Raw genomic sequence first — 20,607 nt, 5'->3', positions numbered from 1 at the left:
TCTTTAAACGCACCGAGCGCGGGTGCCGGCGTGCGCGGGTGCCTGGCCCCGGCGAGGGATGCTCCGCCTGGGGAGCGGCTCCCTCGGCGTGGGGCGTCTCGCGGCCCACGCTCTACCGCTGCCTTTTTCTGTTGTCGTCGTGATTACGGAGCGTTTCCCCTTCCCGTTTTGTTTCGCTCCCCTTCCGAGGCTGCCGCCGCCGATCTTTGCCGGCAGACCTCCGTCGCCCGGCCGCGGGGACCCGCCGCGTCCCTCCGCGCGAGCGGTGCCGATGCGGGGCAGGTGTTCGATCTGGGCGCCATAGGCTTTACCGGGCTGAGGCGTCGCGCCCGGAGGGGCCCCCAGCCAGGCTCTGTCGCTGAACCCAAAACTTGGCTTTCTGCGTGGCTTCCCCCTTCTCCCCCTCGCCAGCCCGGGCACCCGCCTCCCCGCAGCGCCGGGCGGCCGGGGCCGGGCTCCCGGCGCGGGGGGGGCTGTCGAGGCGGGGAGGCTCGCCGCTCGGGGGCCGGCCCCCCCCCCCCCCGGCCCCGGCCCCGGGGTCGCTTTTGTCTCGCGTGGGCGAGGGCGCGGGTGGGGCGGTGCGCGCACCCCGTCGGGGCGGGCGGCGGGGCCCGGGGGCCGCCGGCGGTGCCTGGGCTCCTCCATGTTTGTTGTCGGCAGCGCTGTCCAGCCGCCGCCCGGCCCCGCTCCCCGCCGCCCGCCCCGCAAGGTGCCGCGGCGGGGCCGGGGATGCGCGGGGCGGGGCGGGGCCGGGGGGGGGCGCCCGCACTCAAGATGGAGCGGGGGCGGGGGGGCGGCCTGACGTGGGCGCGGGGCGGCCCGTGGGCCGGCGCCGCCGTGATTTGCTGCGCGGCGCGGCGAGCGGCGGCGGCGGCGATGAGAGCGGGCAGTGCGAACTGCCGGAGCAGCCGCCGGCCGCCGTGAGTGCGGGCGGGGGGCGGGCGGCGGGCCGCCCCGGGCCCCCTCCCGCCGGCGGCGACGGGGCTCCGCCGGCTCCCGCCGTGCACCTGATGGGGCTCCGCTGCCCGGGCGGGACGGGACGGGGCGGCGGGGGGGGTGCGCCGCGCCGCGCCGCGCTTCGCCCCCTTGCCCGGGCGGCGGCGGCGGGGACGCGGCTCCGCCGCCCCGGCACCCGCCGGCCTCCGGCGAGCCCGGCGCAGAAACTTTTCGGCGAGTCGCCGCCGGGCTGCGGGCTAACCCCTCTCCTCCCTCCCCTCCTCGCCTCGCCTCTCCTCCCCGGCCCTCCTCTGTTCTTTCCCTTTCTCTCCCTTTCCCCCCCTCCCTCCCCTCTCGCTCCTCTCCGCTCCTCTCCCCCCTCCGCCTTTTGTTTTCGCAGATAGTCGGCACACAAAGCTAGTCCCAGATTTGAGCGACGGCGAGGCACCCTGATGAGTGAGCCTCGGGAGCGCCATGGATCTGACTAAGATGGGCATGATCCAGCTGCAGAACCCCTGCCACCCCACCGGGCTGCTGCACAAAGCCAACCAGATGCGCCTGGCGGGGACGCTGTGCGACGTGGTCATCATGGTGGACAGCCAGGAGTTCCACGCGCACCGGACGGTGCTGGCCTGCACCAGCAAGATGTTCGAGATCCTCTTCCACCGCAACAGCCAGCATTACACCCTGGACTTCCTCTCGCCAAAGACGTTCCAGCAGATCCTGGAGTACGCGTACACCGCCACCCTGCAGGCCAAGGTCGAAGACTTGGACGACCTGCTCTACGCCGCCGAGATCCTGGAAATCGAGTACCTGGAGGAGCAGTGCCTGAAGATCCTGGAGACCATCCAGGCCTCCGAGGACAACGACATGGCCGAGGTCGCCATGGCCGACGGAGGCGCCGCCGCCGCCGAGGAGGAGGAGGAGAGGAAGTCGAGGTACAGCAAGGGCCTCTTCGTCTCCAAGCCCGCCGGCGAGGAGAGCGGCTACGCCGGCGCGGCCGGCCAGAGCCTGCCGGCGGCCGCGGCGGAGCAGAGCCCCTCCGCCTCCGCTTCCTTCGGCCCCCTCTCCGCCATGAGCCCCACCAAGGCGGCGGTGGACAGCCTGATGACCATCGGGCAGTCGCTGCTGCAGGGCGCCCTGCCGCCCGGCGCCCCCGAGGACTCGCGCCCCGCCGCCGCCCGCCGCCCCGCCGGCCTCCCCGAGGTCAAAACCGAAGCGATGCAGGTGGACGACGCCTCCAGCCGCGACAGCCCCCGGGCGGCCGAGCCCGGCGCCTCCGGCGGGGAGAAGCCCGACGAGAAGGGCAAGGAAGGGCCCGGCACCCCGACCCGCGGCAGCGTCATCACCAGCGCCCGCGAACTGCACTACGCCCGCGAGGAGGGCGCCGAGCCGCCGCCCGAGCCTGGCCAGGGGCTGCCGCTGGGGCCGGAGCCGTCCGCCGCCGCCGCCGCCCAGGGCGAGAAGCCCCTGGGCATCTACTCCCTGCTGCCGAACCACAAGACTGAGCCGGTGCTCGGCGTGCCGCCCTCCGTGGCGTCCGCCCTGCACGTGCAGCCGGCCCTGGCCGTCTCCATGGACTTCAGCGCCTACGGGGGGCTGCTGCCCCAGGGCTTCATCCAGCGGGAGCTGTTCAGCAAGCTGGGGGAGCTGGCGGCCGGCATGAAGACGGAGAGCAGAGCCCTGGGCGAGCAGTGCAGCGTGTGCGGGGCAGAGCTGCCGGACAACGAGACCCTCGAGCAGCACAGGTGAGTGCCGAAGCCGCGCCGCTGCGTTCCGCACCGGGCGGGCGGGATCTCGCCGGAGGATTTCGGTTGCTGGCTGGGTGTCGCGCGTGCCGGGGCAAAGTTCCCGCCGCGTACCCCAAAACCGGGACGCGGAGCGGCGTGCGCGGAGGGGCAGCTGTCGCAACTTTTCCAGGTCTGGCAGCCGTGCCAGAAGGTTCCCTCCGGCGAGTGCCGGACGGGGCTCGGGCCGTGGGTGTTTCCTGCTAGCACAAACCCCGGTTTCCCTGGCCGGCGTCCGCCGAACAGCTCGCGGCTGCTGCCCCTTGAGCGTTAGGGATCCGCCTGTAAATGGCGTGTAAAGGGATGCCGCGGGGTCAGGCAGCCCTCGCCCACCCTCTGCCGAGAGCTGATCCCTCCTGCGCCGGCACCCGGGCGCGTCCGTGCGGGGCGAGGCGGGGAGAGACCTGCGGGGTCCCCGCGCCCGGCCGCAGCGATGACATTTGGGAGCGCTGCATGCAGCGCCTTGCCGGCCCGGTAGTTTTTTTGCAGCTCAGCTTCCTGGCTTATGAAATATTTGCACTTTGCACAAAGTAACGCGTAGGTCAGGCTGGGTAACGCCGGGGCGAGCGAGCGCGGAGGGCTCGCGCTGCCGCAGAGCCGTGGGTCCGTCCCCGCGGGGGTGGGCTCAGGGTTGAACCTCCAGCGGCTGCGGCTGCGATTTCGGGGCTCCCCCGCTCGGGGCGGGGGGGATCTTTGTGCAGCCCCGCACCTCGGGGAGCTGCTGCGGGGTGGGAGCGCGGTGGTTGTTATCGGCACGTGAGTTCGGTGCTCCCCCGTTTGCCGCCTCCCGATCGTGGGAGCGGGGACCGGAGCTCACTCCCCGATTTGGCTGGGGAAGGGAGTCGTGTTAATTCCTGCGCCTAAATCGGCATCGCCGGTCGAACCCCTTGGCGCGCTGGGCGCGCTCCGGCGAGTGCCGCGCAGCGCTGGCCCCCGCCGCGGCTGCAGCCCCGCGGCAGGACGGCGGCGTCCTGCCTGGGGGAAGGCAGTGCCGGCGCGGTGCCGGAGCCGCTCGCAGCCTCCCCGGGCTGCGCACCGTGTCAGGTTTTTAATGAATCAACAGGTTAATTAGTCCTGATGCACATAACGCGCTCCGGGGACGGTGGCCGTGCCGGCGCGCGCCTCTGGCGGGGGAACCGGTGCTGCCGGCAGGCTCTCCGCCTGCGGAGGCTGCCGCCCGCGAGCGGCGTGGGATGCGGCGGGTGCCGGAGCAGCAGCAGCAGCTCCCCGCAGGTTCAGCCCGTGAACGTTTCCAGCACGGGGCGGCAGCCGCCGCTCCGGGGTTCTCAGCCCCGCGCGGGTCTGCGAGCGCTGGCAGCGTCGCCTCTCGGTCTGGCCGGCGACCCGGAGCCGCCGCGCGGACCCCGCCGAGAGCAGCCCTCGCCCCTCGCGGGGGTCCCCCAGCTCTTTGTGGGTGCAGGGCTGCTCTCTGCTTTGTTCCCCCGCCTCGCAAGCGGGAGAGCTGGGGCTCGTGCTCGTTAGCGTGCCCGAAGCCGCCTCAGTGCGGCTCTTCCCCGGCCGTGCGGTGATGCAGACCGAACGTCACCGGAGGAGAGCTGCAGTGAAGGCTCAGAGAGAATTTTAACGTGCCTTTCTGCCACGGCCTCCAGCATCTCCCTTTCCCCCTCCGAGCCCGAGAGCGGCGACCGATGCGGCCGCAGGAGAGGGCAGCGCCGGGGATCTGCCCCGAGGCAGGGCTGGCTGGAAGGTCGGATCCTTCCCCGCACAGCCGAGCGGTCGGGAGACGGGGGAGCGTGGCCCATCTGTCCAGTGCAGCAGCCCGCACGTCACGGTGCCTCCCCGGGCTTGGCGTATTTTGACAAGCACGGCTGCGGCTGCGGCTTATTTCCTAATTATTCCTGATCCTTATCAGGAGGCTGGGTAGGCGCCCTGCTCCGACGGGCTCTCGGGTCTGGCCCAAGCGCCGTCCCCTGCGAGCGAAGCCCCGGAGGCGGTGGCTTAAGCCAGCGCCAAACTCCGTTTGCCTGTTCGTGCTCTCAGACAGATTACCTGGCGCTGGCCAACTTTGCAGGGCGAGCCAAACCCTGTGAGCCATTTTTAAACCGGTCTCTAAGACCGTCCATGTTGAAAGGCATTGGGCAACAGGCAAATCAACTTGCCCCCCCCCCCTGCACCCCCCGGTCTAAATCCAAGGTGGTTTGTGTGTAGACGGGGTCTCGTTGGCTTTTTTCTACCGTTTGCTTTCTAATACATGGTGAAAGCTACCGTTTTGGGAGGATTTGTGGGATCCTGTTGTACTCGTGGAGCTGTTGAACAGCACCTACGCTAGACTGGGATCTGTAACCCTCTGCTGGAGCCGTGCTGGTGGCGGTGGCAGCTGCGCCGTGCCGGCTACGGGCCCCTCTCAGCTCCGGTGCCTGGTGGGGAGGCGGTCTGGGGGACGCCGCGCCCGCGCCGAGGCCCTGGCACCACCTCCCCGAGCTGGCTGGCGGCGGGGGCAGGATGTGCCGGGCGCGCCGGCGTGTTGCTCGTCGAGCGTCGGCTTTCGCTGACCTCCTTCTGCCTTTGCTGCTGCGGTTTTGCTTTCCGACCCCGAAGCGAGCGCGGAGGTGCCCGGCGCAGAGCCGTTCCCAGCGGCGGCGAGCCAGGGGCCGGGGGGCAGCTGCTGGGGAGGGGCACCGCCGGCGCGGGCGGTACCGTGGGGTGCTCGGCCGCCCGGCGCGATGGCTTTCGCGTGCCGAGCCCCAGCAGGTGACAGGCAGAGCCCCAACGCGTCCGGAGCTGTCGCCGCTCTTTCTGCGAGGCGCTTAATGAGCCAGCGTGTACCGTGCCTGTTTACATTGCACAAGCGAGCGTATGCATATGGCGGGTGTGTTTGTTTACACACACACATGCCTATATAAGTATAAATATATATGTTTATCGTCTCGGAGCCTTCTGAGCGTTGCTCCTGTCTCCAAACGCAGGCAGGAAAAAGCAGAGCGGAGGGCCGGGCTGGCTTTTCGCCGGGCTTCGGCAAGCGCGCGGGGGCCGTTCGCCCCGGGTGATGGAGGGTGCCCGAGGGACGGTCGCCTGCCCCAGCCCCGCGCGGGAGCGCGGCTCGGCGGCCACCCTCGGCCTCGTGGCAGCGTCGCCTGTGCCCTGTCGTAGCGCGCCGAGCTGTGACCTGGCCGCAAGCCTCGGCGCCGACTCTGACCGGGGTTTTCGGGCCCCCGCACCCGCCGGCTGCTGCGCGATCCATTTCTTGTCTTCTCTACCGAGCATATGATTTTGACTAATTGAGTGTGTATTGAGTCGGCGACTCTTTAATTTTTTTTATAAAAGATTTCCTTCTAGGTTCAGCAAAGTTCAAACTTAATCTAATGTTAGTATCGATCGTCGCTTCTAATTGCAGACAAAAAGCCATAGTTCAGCGGCCCTTTTTTGGCTTGTTTGTATGAAGAAAAACCTCCCGAGCTGCGACGCGAGTGCCGTGCTGAGCCGCCGGCTGAGCCCGGAGTAATTTGTCACCGGGAAGTTAAATACTTTAAAACTTTATAGAAGACGTGGTTTCATTTTTTTAACGTCGATAGCGACAGGGAAGACGGCGGGTGGGGCTGCGATTCAGTAAAGTTCGTTAGCGGATCGGCCAAGCGTCCAAAACCCCGACGCTGCCCGGGAATTCAGCCACCGTAGTGATGCCACGGCGTTTGCCACGTGTGTCTGCGCGAGGTGGAGATGCTCGGCTGGAAAACGAAAGCGCTTGGCGGCGACGGCGTCGTCGGGCCGGTGGAGGCTGGCGGCGGGCGAACGCTCCCCGTGCAGCGGTTTGGGCCGGGAGGTGCCTGTCCTCGCTGTCGCGGGGGGATGCACCTTGGGGAAAGCCTCCGTTCGCATTTGCACCTCCGAGTTTTGCGGTTTGGGGTTTCGTGGCCGAGCGGTCACCTAAAAGACGTGGGCTGCGGCGGGGTACGTTAGGGGTAGGAACAAGGAGGCTTGCTCTTCCACCTTGGCTGCCGACCAGCCGCAAGAGCCCAAACTGCAGAGTTTTGCCCTCTTCTCCCTTTTCTGGGCGGCTCCCAGCAGCGCCGGTGTGCGGGGCCAGGCGGCCGTGCTGCCGCCGGTCCGGTGCGCCACACCAGGAGTTGATGCTCCCACCGGTCCGAAACGCTCCTGCGCGGGGAAACCGCAGCTTCCCGCGGGGGTCCCGGTTGCAGCGTCCCCGTGAGGTGTAGCCTGTTGGTCTGCTGTCTGCGCGGAGCTGTAACGTTGATGCCGTGGCAAACGTTAAGTAGCTGCGTAGGGAGATGTTCCGGCGCTCGGCGCTCTCTTTGCCAGGCTCACCTCCATCCGTCTCCGCCTGGATTAGCTGAGCGTTGTACTACTAATGCCATTAGGCACGTTGGCACTGCTCGACATGTCACAGTGAGAAACAGATGCAGTATACCATTAAAGCAATAAACGTGATAAATCGGATCCCAAGTGCTTTGTGAGATGTTATTAGTGTTAATTTTGGTAGCCTGATACAGTGGTTGTTTTTTATTTTATTTTAAGCATTCGGCAATTTATGTTCCGCTGCAGTCGAAACTTGAAAAAAAGGAGGAAGACGAGAAAACGAGGGGGGAGGGAAGAAAAAGAAAAGCCAGCAGCCCCCCAAACTCTGCCCGTGATTACTTCCAGAGTCCGAAGACGACTTGGCAGCTCTTGTTTCTTGCTGATGGGCCTTATTAGCGGCACCTGGCATCATAAGGGGCTAATGGAAACCAGCGTTCCCGGCTGCCTGGCCGCTGCCGCGCGGCTCCGGCGGCGCGGGGCGGCCGGGCGAGGAAGCTCTTATTAGCTTTATGGGCAGGGGGACGTGCCCCGCTCAGGAAATGAATGTTGCAGCTAAGGTCCGCGGCGCTGACCCCGAGCGTGTAACCTGTGAGCGCCGGCGGAGACCCCGCTCAGGATGCTTGGGATTTCGGGGCTCTCTGGTTCTTGTCATAGGCAGAGGGGGAATACGGCGTGGTATGTTGCAGCCTTGAACTTTTGATTTATTCGGTGGGGGACTTAACCGTTTCCATACTCGGCTCCCAGCGCGGAGGGGGAAAAGCCCCCTTCGGCTTCCGTCTTATTCCGTCAATTATTCCGCATCGTTTTAGTTGTGCGGCTGACGCGTTTTAAAGCACAACTCTGAGGTTCCCATCAGAAAACACCGATTTTTTTTTTTTTTTTTTTTTTTTTCCCCCCCATTTATTTCCTTTTCCCCTCGCCCGGTAATAACTTCCGCGTCTTCCCTACCGAGGGCGAGGCTGGCGGCGGAGGGGCTTCCGCGGGGGCGATGGGGATGCTGCATCTCCTCTGGCCGGGCTGCATCCGCCTTCCCCAGCGTTGCTCGTTTCCCAGGGACCGGGGCGGGCGGATCTGCGCCAGCTGATCCCGTCGGCTGCGGGGTTGGGACCCTGGTGCTTAAAACCTGCCTGACTGAGGAGCGTCGGGGTGGTTTTTTCCCCAAAGCACGCTCGCTTGATGTCGCTTGCAGCGGTTCGATAAGCTTTGCGGCGCCTTTTCGGGTCTCGTTGTAAGTCGGACAGCGATGTTCGTTAAAACAGTATTTATTGGCTGCGCAGAGGGGCCCTCGGAGAGCCTCTGCTGTTTCAGGCGATCGACTCCTTTTTTCCTTTTCCCCGTGGCGCGTGGACGTGGTGCCGAGCAGCCCGGGCAGTTTGTGACGGAGCATCCCTGCAGCCTTCCCCGCTTCCCCGCGACGTTGGCTCTGTAGTTACGCCGGTGCGTAAATCTGGTTTCCCTGGATAGAGTAAAACGATCTGCATTTTCCTTTTTGCTCGCAATTAGCAAGATTTTTCTTTTACTCCCCCCCCCGCCCCTTGACAGCTTCAAGAGAGGCTTTAAATGAGTAATTACTAAATATTTCCCGGCAGCCAAACACGGGGCCATGGCATCTCCTGTTGCAAAAGTGAAAAATATTTCTGTTTGCAGTTAATTTTAGTGGCAGGCAGATCATGTTAACTGGGTGTAATTGCTTCCAGATATGGCAGAGGGTTTTGTGTGTTGGGATGAAGGGTCTGGTAAGTGCTCACTTCCTGTGTAAATTAGCCTATTCCATTCATTCCTCCTCGCCCGGCAGTCCTGGCTTGTGTCACCCTGCCTGCAAGGTTTTTTTTTTCCCCCCGGCCCGGTGCTGGGCGGCTCGGCGCGTTATGGTCGCGTTAGTCCGTCGCTGGGCATCGCTCCCTCCTCCGGCGTCGCCATCAGGATGCGCGGGCGGCTGCGTCCCGCTCCGCAGCCCATGAGCGATGGGCGCCCGGTGCCCGCGAGCGCCAGCCGAACGCCGCTGCCACGGCACCTCGCGGCTCTCGTTGGGCTTACCAACTTGTTTATCTGTTTATCATAGAGACCGGTGGTCGCGTGACGGGTACCGGCCGAAACGAGGAGCGTGGCATGTGGGGAGATTAAGATGGAGGAGACTCGTACAACACGAGCAACAGAGAAAGGTTCATGCGTCCTTACGAGCAGGCGCAATCAAGGCAGGCGGGTCTGCCCGCGCTTAGATGCCTTTTAGGATGGGCTTAGGAGCTTTCAACGCAGTCGTGACATCTTGTTCCCAGGCTCGAGCCCGCTTGCCAAGACCTGCTTCGGGGTGTCGGAAACATTGCGCGGGTATTCGTTCTGGACAATCTTTATCTCGGCTGAAGCGTGCCCGAAACGCTTGGTATCGGTTTTGAACACCGGTTTGCGCTCGCAGGGCTGCGGGTAACTTCTGCAGCTGGCGTGGGCAGCCGAAGCGCTTGATACTTTGCGAGAGCAGTAAGCACTGCCGGACCCTGTGCTTCTGCAGCCAAAGGTGGGTTCCTCTTTTTGACAAGAGCATCTGCCGGCTCGCGCGTTTTGCAGCTGAAGAAGAGAGAATGGCCGTAAAATTTGGGTTGTAAGCACGAGGCTCTGCGCTCTGGCCGCGGGCCAGGGCCGCCCGTATCATTTTCGCTGTAGTGTTCTTAACTGATTTTAAGTAGATTATGGTTGGATACGCGCCCCGCTGTGCTGGTTTAGTTTTCCATCGGCCTTCGTCGTCTCGTTGCTGTTTTATTGGCACGTTGTTTAGCAAACGAGTCGGCGATACGCCGTTGAGGAAATACGTCTCCGCGTAGGCACGAGCGCTGTAAGGCGTATTGAGCCTCGCTAGAGCCGCCCGCCATAAATCGGCGTTAAACGCCCTGCTTTGTTACCGGTGTCAGCGCGGGAGATGGGCTGTTTATCTGCGTGTATCAGCCGGGCTGATAACCCCGTGCTCTGTTTAGCGCCGTGCGAGGAGCGGCCGGCTTGCAGCCCGCCGGCATCACCCGTGCGCAAAGGCAGAGTGCCGGGGGAGCGCTGCTGGACGCCGGCACGGGGGCGGGCGCAGGGTGCCGGCACGGGTGACGCCGTGGTACTTGCCTTGCGTGCCGTGGAGGGGACCCCTGCACCCCCCTCTCGAAAAAATACACCTCCGTCTGTCTGCAAATGCCGCGCGTGGCGGGGAGGAGGACGACGCCGGTTTTCACCTTGGTGACCTATAAAGAAGGCAGACGTCGACCGAGCGGAAAAACAAAGAGAACCTAAAAAAACCCCACAACCCCAGGCCGTTTCCATCGCCGGCCGGCTCGCAAGGTTGGAAGGAGCAGGAGCGCCCCGCGGGAGGCGGGTGCCCGGGCAGGCGGGCGCGGGGTCCCTGCCGGCAGCGCCGCTGGGAGGGCGCTGGGCTCCTACTTCCACGTGAAATAACTGTGCAACACCACGAGGTCCCGGTCGGTTTTCCTGCAGAAAGCCGTCTGCCCGCCGAAACGCCCGCGCGGCTCCCGGCACCGTGCCCCTTGGCTGGCAGAGCCAAGCCCTGGCACCGCGGGTGTCCCCGCGCCCAAAGCTCGGGCCCTGCGAAGGCTCAAAATGGGTTTTCCCAGCGGTGAGGAGCTGTGTTGGTTTTTAAGTAGTTCCTAGGGACGCTTTTAAAGCCACAGCGCAATTCTCAAATGTGTGTATATATATAAAAAACCACGTTACTATTGCCTGTCGTTTGGTTTTGTTTCGGGTTTGCGTGTGTGCACCAGGTACTACACCAGTGACAACCCACACGGTCTTTGCACCTCCGTCACGACTGCTGAAAGTGCTTTTATCCTCTTGCCAGCGAGTTTGGGAACGGTGCCGGGCTCCATGCGCTTTGCCCTTTGTCACCTTCCCTCGTTCTTTTCTCCACGCATTATTTATAGTAAATCATATTAGAAAGGAGTGCTAAGGAGGAAGTGTGATTCATCCTCCTTGAAACCAGCGCTGACATAAATAAAGGCAAAGCGCTTACTACGTGTTTTTTATTATGGTATTTAGGGACAGGTTGTACTAATTTTGGTGTGCACAGACTAAACCCGTGAAGGCTACGACTCTAAGAAATTCAATTTAACCACAGCACAGGCTGCACGTTAAGAAAATCCAACCAAAACCCAACCGGTCTTCTTGGAAGCGCGCACGTGTGGCAGCACGAGGCTTTGGGGACGGCTCACGCGTTTCCAGATTTTACTGCGTGTCGTCGGCCGCTCCGTTGGCTTCTCGGGGGTTTGCTGGGACTCGCTCTGGCGCGGGAGCGGGGACGGCCGCGAGCTTGGGCATCCGAATTGCTTGGGTGTAGCACGGGGCTGGAAAGAGACGCTCGAGTCGGTCCAGAAAAGGGCTGCCTGCGGGGGGCAAGCGGCGAGGGGACGCACAGAGGGGATGCTCGGTGCAGAGAGACCCGGCAAACCACTCACAAATCGCGCGAGCTCAGGCTGGCGGCGGCGGGAGCTCGCTGCCGGCAGCGCGGAGCAGCGAGCGCCGGTGACGGATATCTTATCTCCGGCTGGGCACGGGCTGCGGTTGCAGCCTGCTGCGCAACACACGCGAGCCGCCTTTGCGTGGGAGAGATAAGGCACAGGCATTGTGCAACGCCCGCGCCTCGCCGGCCCCCCTCCGCCCGCGCCGGCATGGCACCGGCACGCCATCCTGCTCGCACCCCCCTGCGGTCGGCCGGAGGGCGCGGGCGACGGCGCCGCGTGCATCACCGGCACCGGGGCAGGTCCCCTCCGCCGGTGGCACGCGGCAAGCCGGGTGCACGGCGGCGTGGGGTGGTCGGAGCGCGGCAGGGCGCCCGCCGGCTTGCACGCCGGGGCCCCTTTCTGCGAAACGGCGCAGCGCTCAGAACCGAAACCCTCTGTACCTCCCTACTGGGTGTTCTGCTATTTTTACCGGTAACGCGGTGATTTCCTCTTCTCTTTCTTCCTTCCCCCTGTTCGTAGAAAATATCCCAAGTGCTGAGGGCGGGAGGGCGCTTCTGCGAACGAGGGCGGTAGCCAGAGGTGCTTGTAGCGTGCCAAGCCTCTTTGGGCAGCTCTGCCCACGCCGCCCTCGTCTTTTGGGGGGCGGGGGGGGTGCTCCGGCCGCTGCCCCGTCTGACCGGGACCTCGGGCGGTGGATGCTTGGAGCCCGGCTCCCGCTGGCCTTGCACGTGGGTTGCCTTGCACGAGAACCAGCGGTGTGCGACAAACCGGCAGAAACGCTGCTTCTCTTCAGCAGGAATGTTTTTCGGGAAAATTTTAGCTTGGGTGAAAACCTTTCTCCTGAAAAAAGCGAAAAGGAGGTGTTATTTTTGCCTCCCAGGTCCCTGTCTCCTCTTGCTCTCAGGAACTGGGGAGGGATGGGGGAAACGCCGTTCTGGCTTTGCCGCGCCTTCCCCCAGCCTTTCGGTTCCTTGTCACTCGGGTTGACGGGCAGCAGTTTGTTGGGGTTTTTGGGGGGGGAGGGGGTGTTGGGCTTTGCATTTCTGGGGGCTGCGTGTAGGGCAGGGGCTGTGGGAAATGGGTGCCGCAGTGGGAACTGGGCCGCCAGCGGCTCCCAGCCCGCAGGGTGCTGAGTCAGCAGTGCGCGAGCCCGGGCAAGAGCGGGGCAGCACCGGGGCTGCCCCCAAGCCCCCAGCCCTGCCCGCAGGAGCTGGGGAGGGGCACCGGGATCTCGGGATGCAGAGGCAGTCGCCTGTATTGATTCCTGCCTTATCTGACCCTTTAGCCGGAGGCGGCTCTTCCCTCAGCGTCTAACCAAACCTAACTTACAGCAGCCCAGAAATGTATATCATCCTTCCCTTGCGTTAATTAGGGCTGGCCGATGCATTATTTAGCGGGGCGGGAGCTGCTGCGGGCTGCCCCGGAGCGGGTGCCGAGACCAGCCGGCACGTGGCTGGGGGGAGCGGGGGGCTCTGGCGCGTCCTGTGCCACCGACGCGGGCATTGCTCTGCACGAGCCTGGGGACACCGGCCGGCGGTGCTGCTCCGGCACGTCGGGCGGCTGCAAACCCGCGCCGGGAGGAGAGCTGGCGTCGGACCTCGCCGTTGGGAGAGGGACTCGGCTGGCTGTGCCCCTCCGGAAGAAGATGGCAAAAGAAGGGACCCTGGGGGGGGGCTGGGCGAGGGGTGCCCCACGGAGGAGCAGAGATGGGCGTCTCCCGAGGGTGCTTCCCTTCTCCTCGTCCCGCAGCGCAAGCGATGCATGGCGGGGTCCGCTCTGCCGGCCGAGCGCTGAAGGCTCGGCCGCTGCTGGCGCGGGCAGCGGTGCCGCCTCCTCCTCCGGCTGGAGGTGGAAAGCGGCTCCCTAATTAGCACCTTTGTTGCTAAGTGAACGAAGCGGCCGTGCGCGGCGAGCTTCCCGCTAGCGATACGTGTGTCGGGGAGGGGGCCATCAAAAGCCGCCGCACGCAATGCCGTGTTGTGCAGCCGCAGGTACCGATGCGCCGGAGCCCGTATGCTCGCCGCCCTGCAGCAGGCGGGCATCGCGGGCCGAGGCCGGGAGGCAAACGCCGTTTGCTTTCCTCTCCTCCCCCCCGGCTTCGTTTGCTTGGATGTTTGGTGCCACCCGCAAATACAGTTGGTGGGGGCCGATAAGGATCGCTGACCTAGAGCGAGCGACGGGGACTTCCTTCCTGCTGAAATTAAAAAAACCCACATTGCATTGTGTTTGTACGGCCGGGCTGGGGGTCTCCCGGGTTGGACGTGCCCGGCCGCCGGTCCTCAGCACTGCGGCTTCTCGCGTGGACGTGCCGCAAGCGGCGTTTGCATCCTCGGCGCTCTCGTGGATGCGCGTCTTCGGTCCCTGGCGTCAAACGCGCTCCGCGGGACCGAGTCTCTTTGGGCTTTGGTGCGGGGTAACGATCTTCCACCCAACCGAAAAGATGGCGCGTGTGCCTGCAGGCGGGATTTCGTGCACAAAGTCGTGCCGTGCCAGGGTTTGCTTCGCCGTGAGCCAGCGTGGGAAGGGGTGCCCGGGGTGCTTCGCCTGCGCTCCCGCCTGTGCTGCGCACCGACCCCTTTTGCTGCCGGTGTTTGGGGGATTTCAGTTCTTCCTCGTAACGCGTGGCAAACGCAGCGTCGTACGGACTCTTTGTGCTGCCACGGCTCACGCGGAAACCGCGTTTTCCGCATAAGTAAGCGGAGGGCGAGAGAAATGACAGCGGTGACAACGCGAGAGCCCAGGCAGAGGCGAGCAGACAAAGAGCGGCCGGACGCGGCGAGGCGTCCCCCAGCCCGGGTGGGTCCCCGGCCAGCTGCGGCTCCGAGCCTGGCCCCGCTCCCCCTCGTGACGTCCCTGGTCCCCACCATGCCCTGCATCCCCCCGTGATGCTCCAGCCTCTGCGATGCCCTGCATCCCCCAGTGATGCCCAGGGCCCCCCATGGTGCTGAGCCCTTGTCCCCCGTGATGCCGTGGACCCCCCCCCAGCGCCCCGGTCCGGGGGGGCTCAGCAGGGGACCGCTCCGCAGGCGCGTGGGCGCTGGCTGGGGCCGGCGGTGCCGCCGGTGCTGGGGGCCCACGGCCAGGCTGAAAGGGCGCTGGGTTTGCTGTGCCGGGCTGCAGTGGCGATGGCGGGGGCTGCTGCAGGGTCTTTGTGTGTTCAGACGCCTTCCCTCCTCTCTTCTCGCTAACTTACAGTTCGGGGCTGGGTGTGTTTCGGATGTGGGGGTTTTTCCTTTACATGCTTGGCTTAATTCGCGCTTCGGTCTGCAGCCACTCGGTTTTCCCGTGGTAGGGTTTTTGTCACTGTTATTAACTAATGAGCTGATTCTTTTGCCATTTTTAAATAACTGTATTTTTCCTTCAACGCGAGAAAGGGAAAATATCTTTTCTTAATAGCACAGCTCTCAAAAGTCGTTGAAGGCATGCATTTGCCATTCTTCCGCACAAACGTGCGGATTACCACGCTCTTTATTACTAGGACTTGAATTGCTGAATCATGGAAGCGGGGTAATAGGAAATGTTTGCATACACGACGTTGGGAAGAAAAAGGCTATTTTTAAAGCTGCTGAGCGGGCTGGGGTGATTTTTCCCCTCTCACGATGACGTCGCGTGGAGTCTGTGGTACGGGACGCGCCTTGGTTCCCGGTGCCAGCCCCGGTGGGGCTCGGATGCGTGGCAGCGGTGCCTCCCGGACTGTGGCTCTGCTGCTTGGCGTGCCCCCGGTCCACCCGGCCGTCCCCGACGTGCAGCCTCAGCAGAGCGCTGATTTACCGAGCAGCCGGCTGGGTGCGCGCCGGTCGTCCTCTGGATGCCATCGCTCTTACCTGTTGCGACGAGGGTCGCTGCTGAGGCAGCTCTTCCGCTCCGGTCCGCGGTGCCTTTATTTTCAATTACCTTTGGTCACCTCTCGTACGGCGTCTGCCCCGCGCTGGCAGGGTCAGGCATGAGTTAGCTGCAAGTGTCACCGTGTTAAAAGAAATAATCGTATCGTCTTCGGAGGAACGGTAGCGATGGATGCTAACGCCCGCCTCCCACCGGTTTAGAAACAGCATCTCTCCTCCCTCCCCCAGAATGAATAAATCATGAGCTCTGCTGGTCCTGGTTGCTCAGCCCAACTAAGAGCTCAGCTCTTGCCTGCCGAGATGCCGCAGCTGCGGCTGCTCGGCTCTGGTACCAGCCCCCCTCTGGGTCCGGGGGCTTTTCCCCTGGGCACGGCAGCGCTCCTTAAACAGGACCCTGTTTGGATTGCCAAATCCCTTTGATGCTTCCGGCGTCACCTTCTGCCGCATCCTGGCTCCGCGCCCCGGGGTCGGGGTTTTATTATTTTATAGGTGCCGTAACGTCCAGACCGCGTCGTGCGGCGGTGGCCGGTGCGGTCTCCCCACCATCCTCCTCCTCGGGGTGCTCTTCAGCAGTAAACAGGGAGCCGTTGGGTGGCCGGAGCGCGCGGGGGGCTCTTGGCCGCCGGTCGCGTTTCGGAGCCAGGATTGCCCGGCTTTAGGTGGAAAATATACAGTGTTTGGGCTAAGGAGTAATGGCTTTGCCACGCTCTGTTGCTGGTCGCGTTCCCCTGCGCGTGTAAACCGGTGCCTTTTCATCAGTAAATAACGCCGGGGAAATGAGGGTGAAAAGCAGCACGTCTGCGCGTGAAGACTCGGTTATCCCCGGTGCGGCTGCCTCTCTCGGCCTTGTTCTCCGAGGACTGGGCAGCCTTTAAAGGCTCTGCGGAGAACCGGAGCGCCAGCAAACTGGCTGCAGAGCTGGCTGCCGTTATTTCCAGCGCAGCTCCGAGCAGATCACCGCCAGTACGTGCTAGGGAGCGGGAGCGGCGCGGAGAATGATTTTCACCCGACGAATTGTTGTGGTTGCAAGAGCAGATTTGAAATCTATTTAACTTTTCAGTGTCCCGTACCCCTTTAAACGTTTCAAGCGTATTCTCGCTGATGGGTTACCTTTTCTTTCCCCGCGGGCTGTAATTAGTGTCCTTTACACAGAATTGCCTTAGAATTGGATTTGAAGAAGATAAGAATCAAATTACCAGTATTTATCTTGTAAATTCCAAAAGATCTACTGAGAGGCACTGTATAAAGAGGATTTTAAAAATTTTGTGCTCTGAAAATGCAAACCTCCCCTCGGTCCCGGGGTTCCCTTGAGCGTCGCGTCTGCAAAACGAGGTGCCAGGAGGGAGAGGGCGGCTCCTTCCCCCGCCGAAACTCCGCTGGCGGGCCGGGAGGGCGGCTTGCTGGTGAAATATGTCCAGGGATGGATGTACCTCTGTCACCTGAGGGACGGTGACTTGCTTTTTGTTCAGGGGGGCAAACGGTGCAGGTGGCGGTGGTTTGGATGCTGCAGTGCCTGCGGGAGGGCGGTTGCCTCCCGGTTTTGCTGTCGGGGTCTCGGGCTGCAGCGGCCGAATTGGGGCGAGCGTCCCCTCTGCCTCGGTGGGTTTTGCCGGTCCGAGGCGGGTAACCAGGTGCCGGAGAGCAGCGTTATCTCAGGCTGGTCGTACAAAACAGGCTGACTTCCACCTTTGCGTTCATGGCTTGTCCCAGGTAGGCTGGAGGAGGAAAGTCTTCTGGTGTTGGGACCGGCCACCATTAGAAGGACACGGGCCTGTTGGAGCGGGTCCAGAGGAGGGCCACGAAGGTGATCAGGGGGCTGGAGCACCTCTCCTACGAGGACAGGCTGAGAGAGCTGGGGTTGTTCAGCCTGGAGAAGGGAAGGCTCCGGGGAGACCTTCTAGCAGCCTTCCAGTACCTGAAGGGGGCCTCCAAGAAAGCTGGAGAGGGACTTTTGGCAAGTGGTAGGACAAGGGGTAATGGCTTTAAACTGAAAGAGGGTAGGTTTAGATCGGAGAGAAGGAAGAAATTCTTCACTCTGAGGGCGGTGGGACAGGTTGCCCGGAGAAGCTGTGGGTGCCCCATCCCTGGCAGAGTTCAAGACCAGGTTGGATGGGGCTTTGAGCAGCCTGGTCGAGTGGAAGGTGTCGCTGCCCGTGGCAAGGGGGTTGGAACACGATGGTCTTTAAGGTCCCCTCCAACCCAAACCATTCTGTGAAATGCAGCCTCTCCCCCCCTTTCTAGGCTCCCGCCCGCTTCCCTCCCCGCTCTGCCGGGCAGCTCTCGGATGACAAGGCAAGTTGAGCACCAGAAATGGATGGAGGTAATTTCGGTGGGCTCTGTTTTGACAGAAATTAAGCATCTGAATTTAAATTAAGGAGACGGAGAGCCCGGGCAGCTGAGACTATATTTTCATAGCGTAAACAGTTGCAGAAGAAGATTAATAGCATCTGTGTAAACACTCTGTCGCAGCGGCGAGGGGCTTTTTTTAATAGTTGGAGAATACTAAGGACGGCTAGAGGCAAGAGACGCCGTACCTCCCCTCCCGCTCGCCTGCAGCGCGGCGCGCCCCTTCAGCCTCCCCGTCCATCCCACGGTAAATATTTCAGCCGCCCTCAGCCCCGTTCTCCCTTCTCGCAGTAAATTACATATTAAAGTAGCCTGGTAACTGAGCACTGGTTGCTGCGCGATAAGCTCCGGGAAATCGATATGTTTGCCATGTGCCTGCTTGTTTATGACACCTGCCTGCAGAGCAGTTGAGCAATGCTCGGCGGGCCCGGGCTGCGTTCGGAGGCTCGCCTCCTCCCGAAACCCAGCCTCGCAGGAGAGGGTGCAACAGCACCTATGCGTTTTTGCTCCCCGAGCGCGGTACTGCACGGCGGCGCTGCCCGGAGCCGCCGGCAGCGTCCCGGCGCGGGGCGTAAAATAACGCGAGCGATGATATCTGATGATAGGAGCACGGGGAGGCTGGCAGGACGAGCCAGCGTCTTCATCCATCTTCAGGGCTTTTCCCCTGCGGGTTTCTGCTCCGCTTCCGTTTGTCACCTCCGGGAGCAGGTACGGGAGCAGAGCCCGGGGCCTTAAATACTCCTTTCACGCGCCCGGGAAGGCAGGCGGCTGCCTAAACGCGCAGTGCTTTACGGGAGGGGGCTGGCGTCCTCCGAGTGCTGCGCCACGCCGGCCGGCGTGCGGGGGCCGCGTGCCCGGGCGCTCGCCAGCGCGATGCCGAGGGCCCGCCGGCTGCATCCCGGCGCGCAGGGGATGCCCCAAGCCCCTCGGCAGCGGAGGCTCCCACCCTACAAGCAGCTAAGCCCAGTTCAGCTTGTGGACTGGGACTAGCCCCGAGCTGGGAAGACTCTTCCCCTTGACTTCAGAGCCGCGATCCTCCCACGGCGTGGGCGGTTTACCCGCGGCGAGGGCCGGCGCCTGCCCGCATCCCCCCCTGCGCCGGCGGGGCTTTGGGGTGGGAGCACACATTTTTTCCTTAAATCTCAAGTTAGCAAGCTGCAGTAATTGACCTTTTGACCCAGATATGAAGTTGGGAGGTAAAAGACACGGCTTGCAAGATTTTTGTAAAACTGTTGACCTCTCGCAAGATTAACTCGGAGATAATAGTAATTATAAACAGATTACGGTGGGTCCAATCGATAGTGAACTTTACCTCCTGCCTAAAACTGAAGGTCGGCGTTTTACTGCAGCAAAGATAACTACAGCGGGTTTTCACACCGCCGCGAGCCGGTAAACCTCCCTACACGTAGGAAATCCGTGAATTGAGGGCGTATGGCTTCCACGGGCACTTCGGGGGCGAAAAGGGACCCCCGGGATGGTTCAGCGCACGGCCCAAGCGCGGGGTTTTGTGCTGCTGAATCCCGTAGGCGGGGTGCGGGGGGCCGCCCCGGCGCTGTACCAGCGCGCCTGGACGGCAGCTCCCTCGAGACGCTGGAGCCCGGAGGGGGGAGCGCAGAGGGGTAGCGCCCACTCCGAAAAGGCGCTTTCTCTTCGCCTAGCTTTTAATTGCTTGCTTTCACTTTTTATGTATAAAAGATTGTCCATTTAATTAACTCGAGAATGCAATTTCAAAAACGCTAATGCTTTACACATGACGGCTCTTAAAATAAAAGTAGCGTTCCAGTATTGCGCCGTGCTTCCTTCGCCTCCGCGTTAGCCTCTTGCGGGTTATTCTGGAGAGAAACGATCCCCCCGGCACCCCCTGATTCTTGAATAGGAGTCGAAAAGATTTGGGGCGTCTGATCCCGGGTTTACCTTGTTAGCATTCCGGGGCTGGCGGGAGCCCTCCTTTCGCAAAGTTGGCGATTCCGTCCGTGTCCTCGTCTTTCCCTGGATGTCACCGGTTAATCTCCGGCCAACGGCACCGTGAGCCGTAGCATCTTCTGTCCCGCAGCCGGAGCGAGCGGGTGGGCATCGCTCAGCGCCCGGTGCAGCGCGGGTGCCGGCCAGAGTCTGCCCTGCGCTGCTCGGCATGGAGGGACGGGAGCTCGCTTTTCTGCAGCGCCGGCCAGCAGGTTTTGTTTCTGCAAGCGTTCCTCAAACCCACGCTAGCCTTGGGTTTCTCGTTTTTACCTTTTTTTTTTTTTTTTTAATGGAGCTGCTTTATAATGGATGCGCTTCTGGGCGCACCCCCTCGCTAAAACACGCCTCAATGTTGGCTTTTACCGGGCATCTTTAATCTAATGGATGTACCTAATGGGTGGGGTGGGGGGACGCGCCAAAGGCTGGCGAAGCGGATGGCGGCATGGTCGGTCCAGGCGGCTCACCCGAATTCTGCCTGCCCTTGCTGGTGCGAAACCCCTGGGTACCCTCGCTGGGACCCCCGCCCCAGCGGGCACCGACGAGCCCCAGAGCCGACTCTTCTGGACTTCTCCTGCTACCAAATGGGGTTTTGCAGCCGGCTCCGGGGAAAACCCCCGGTCTTCCCTCCCCTCTGCCTTAACGCGTGCCTTTCCCCCAGATGGGAGCAGGGAAACCTGGTGGGAACTTTGAGGCGAGTCGCTGGGTTTGTTGTTAAAAACCTGCACGCACACCCCCCCCCCCCCTTTTTTTTGTAGCTTAGAAACCTCTCTTTGTGGCAGAAGGCTGGGAGGGTTTGAATACCACATACAGGCGTAGGAGGCTGACTGAGACCATACGGCTTTATCATTCATTAATTCCTGTGCTCATTCATCCCCCTATTTAAACTTCTCTGTAAAGACGGGAGCTACAGATGGTCTTTTGGTACCCGCTTTAGCCTGCAGACCTTGGCCCCGACAAAGGGGTACAGAGGGAGCAGCAGAGTGTACAAAATATTTCCAACCATTAGAAATC

The 20,607-nt window shown here is 62.7% G+C and overlaps 1 protein-coding gene across 2 annotated transcripts in view; it reads left to right on the top strand.

Annotated features, from left to right (window-relative positions):
• The first annotated feature begins 1,363 nt into the window (after positions 1-1,363).
• Positions 1,364-20,607, top strand: part of ZBTB16 (zinc finger and BTB domain containing 16) — a 62,275-nt gene continuing 43,031 nt past the window's right edge. Inside the window, exon 1 of one of the 2 annotated variants that reach the window (XM_075172795.1) lies at positions 1,364-2,684. In XM_075172795.1, the coding sequence (XP_075028896.1) occupies positions 1,411-2,684 (1,274 nt within the window). In that variant the 5' untranslated portion in view covers positions 1,364-1,410. The remainder of the gene's footprint in view (positions 2,685-20,607) is intronic. The other variant, XM_075172794.1, reaches the window with a different exon arrangement.

The sequence above is a fragment of the Calonectris borealis genome, chromosome 24 (genome assembly GCF_964195595.1).
Source record: "Calonectris borealis chromosome 24, bCalBor7.hap1.2, whole genome shotgun sequence".
In the NCBI taxonomy this organism is placed as follows: Eukaryota; Metazoa; Chordata; class Aves; order Procellariiformes; family Procellariidae; genus Calonectris; species Calonectris borealis.
Note: the sequence above shows the minus strand (reverse complement) of the source record. Positions and strands in the feature narration are given on the sequence as shown.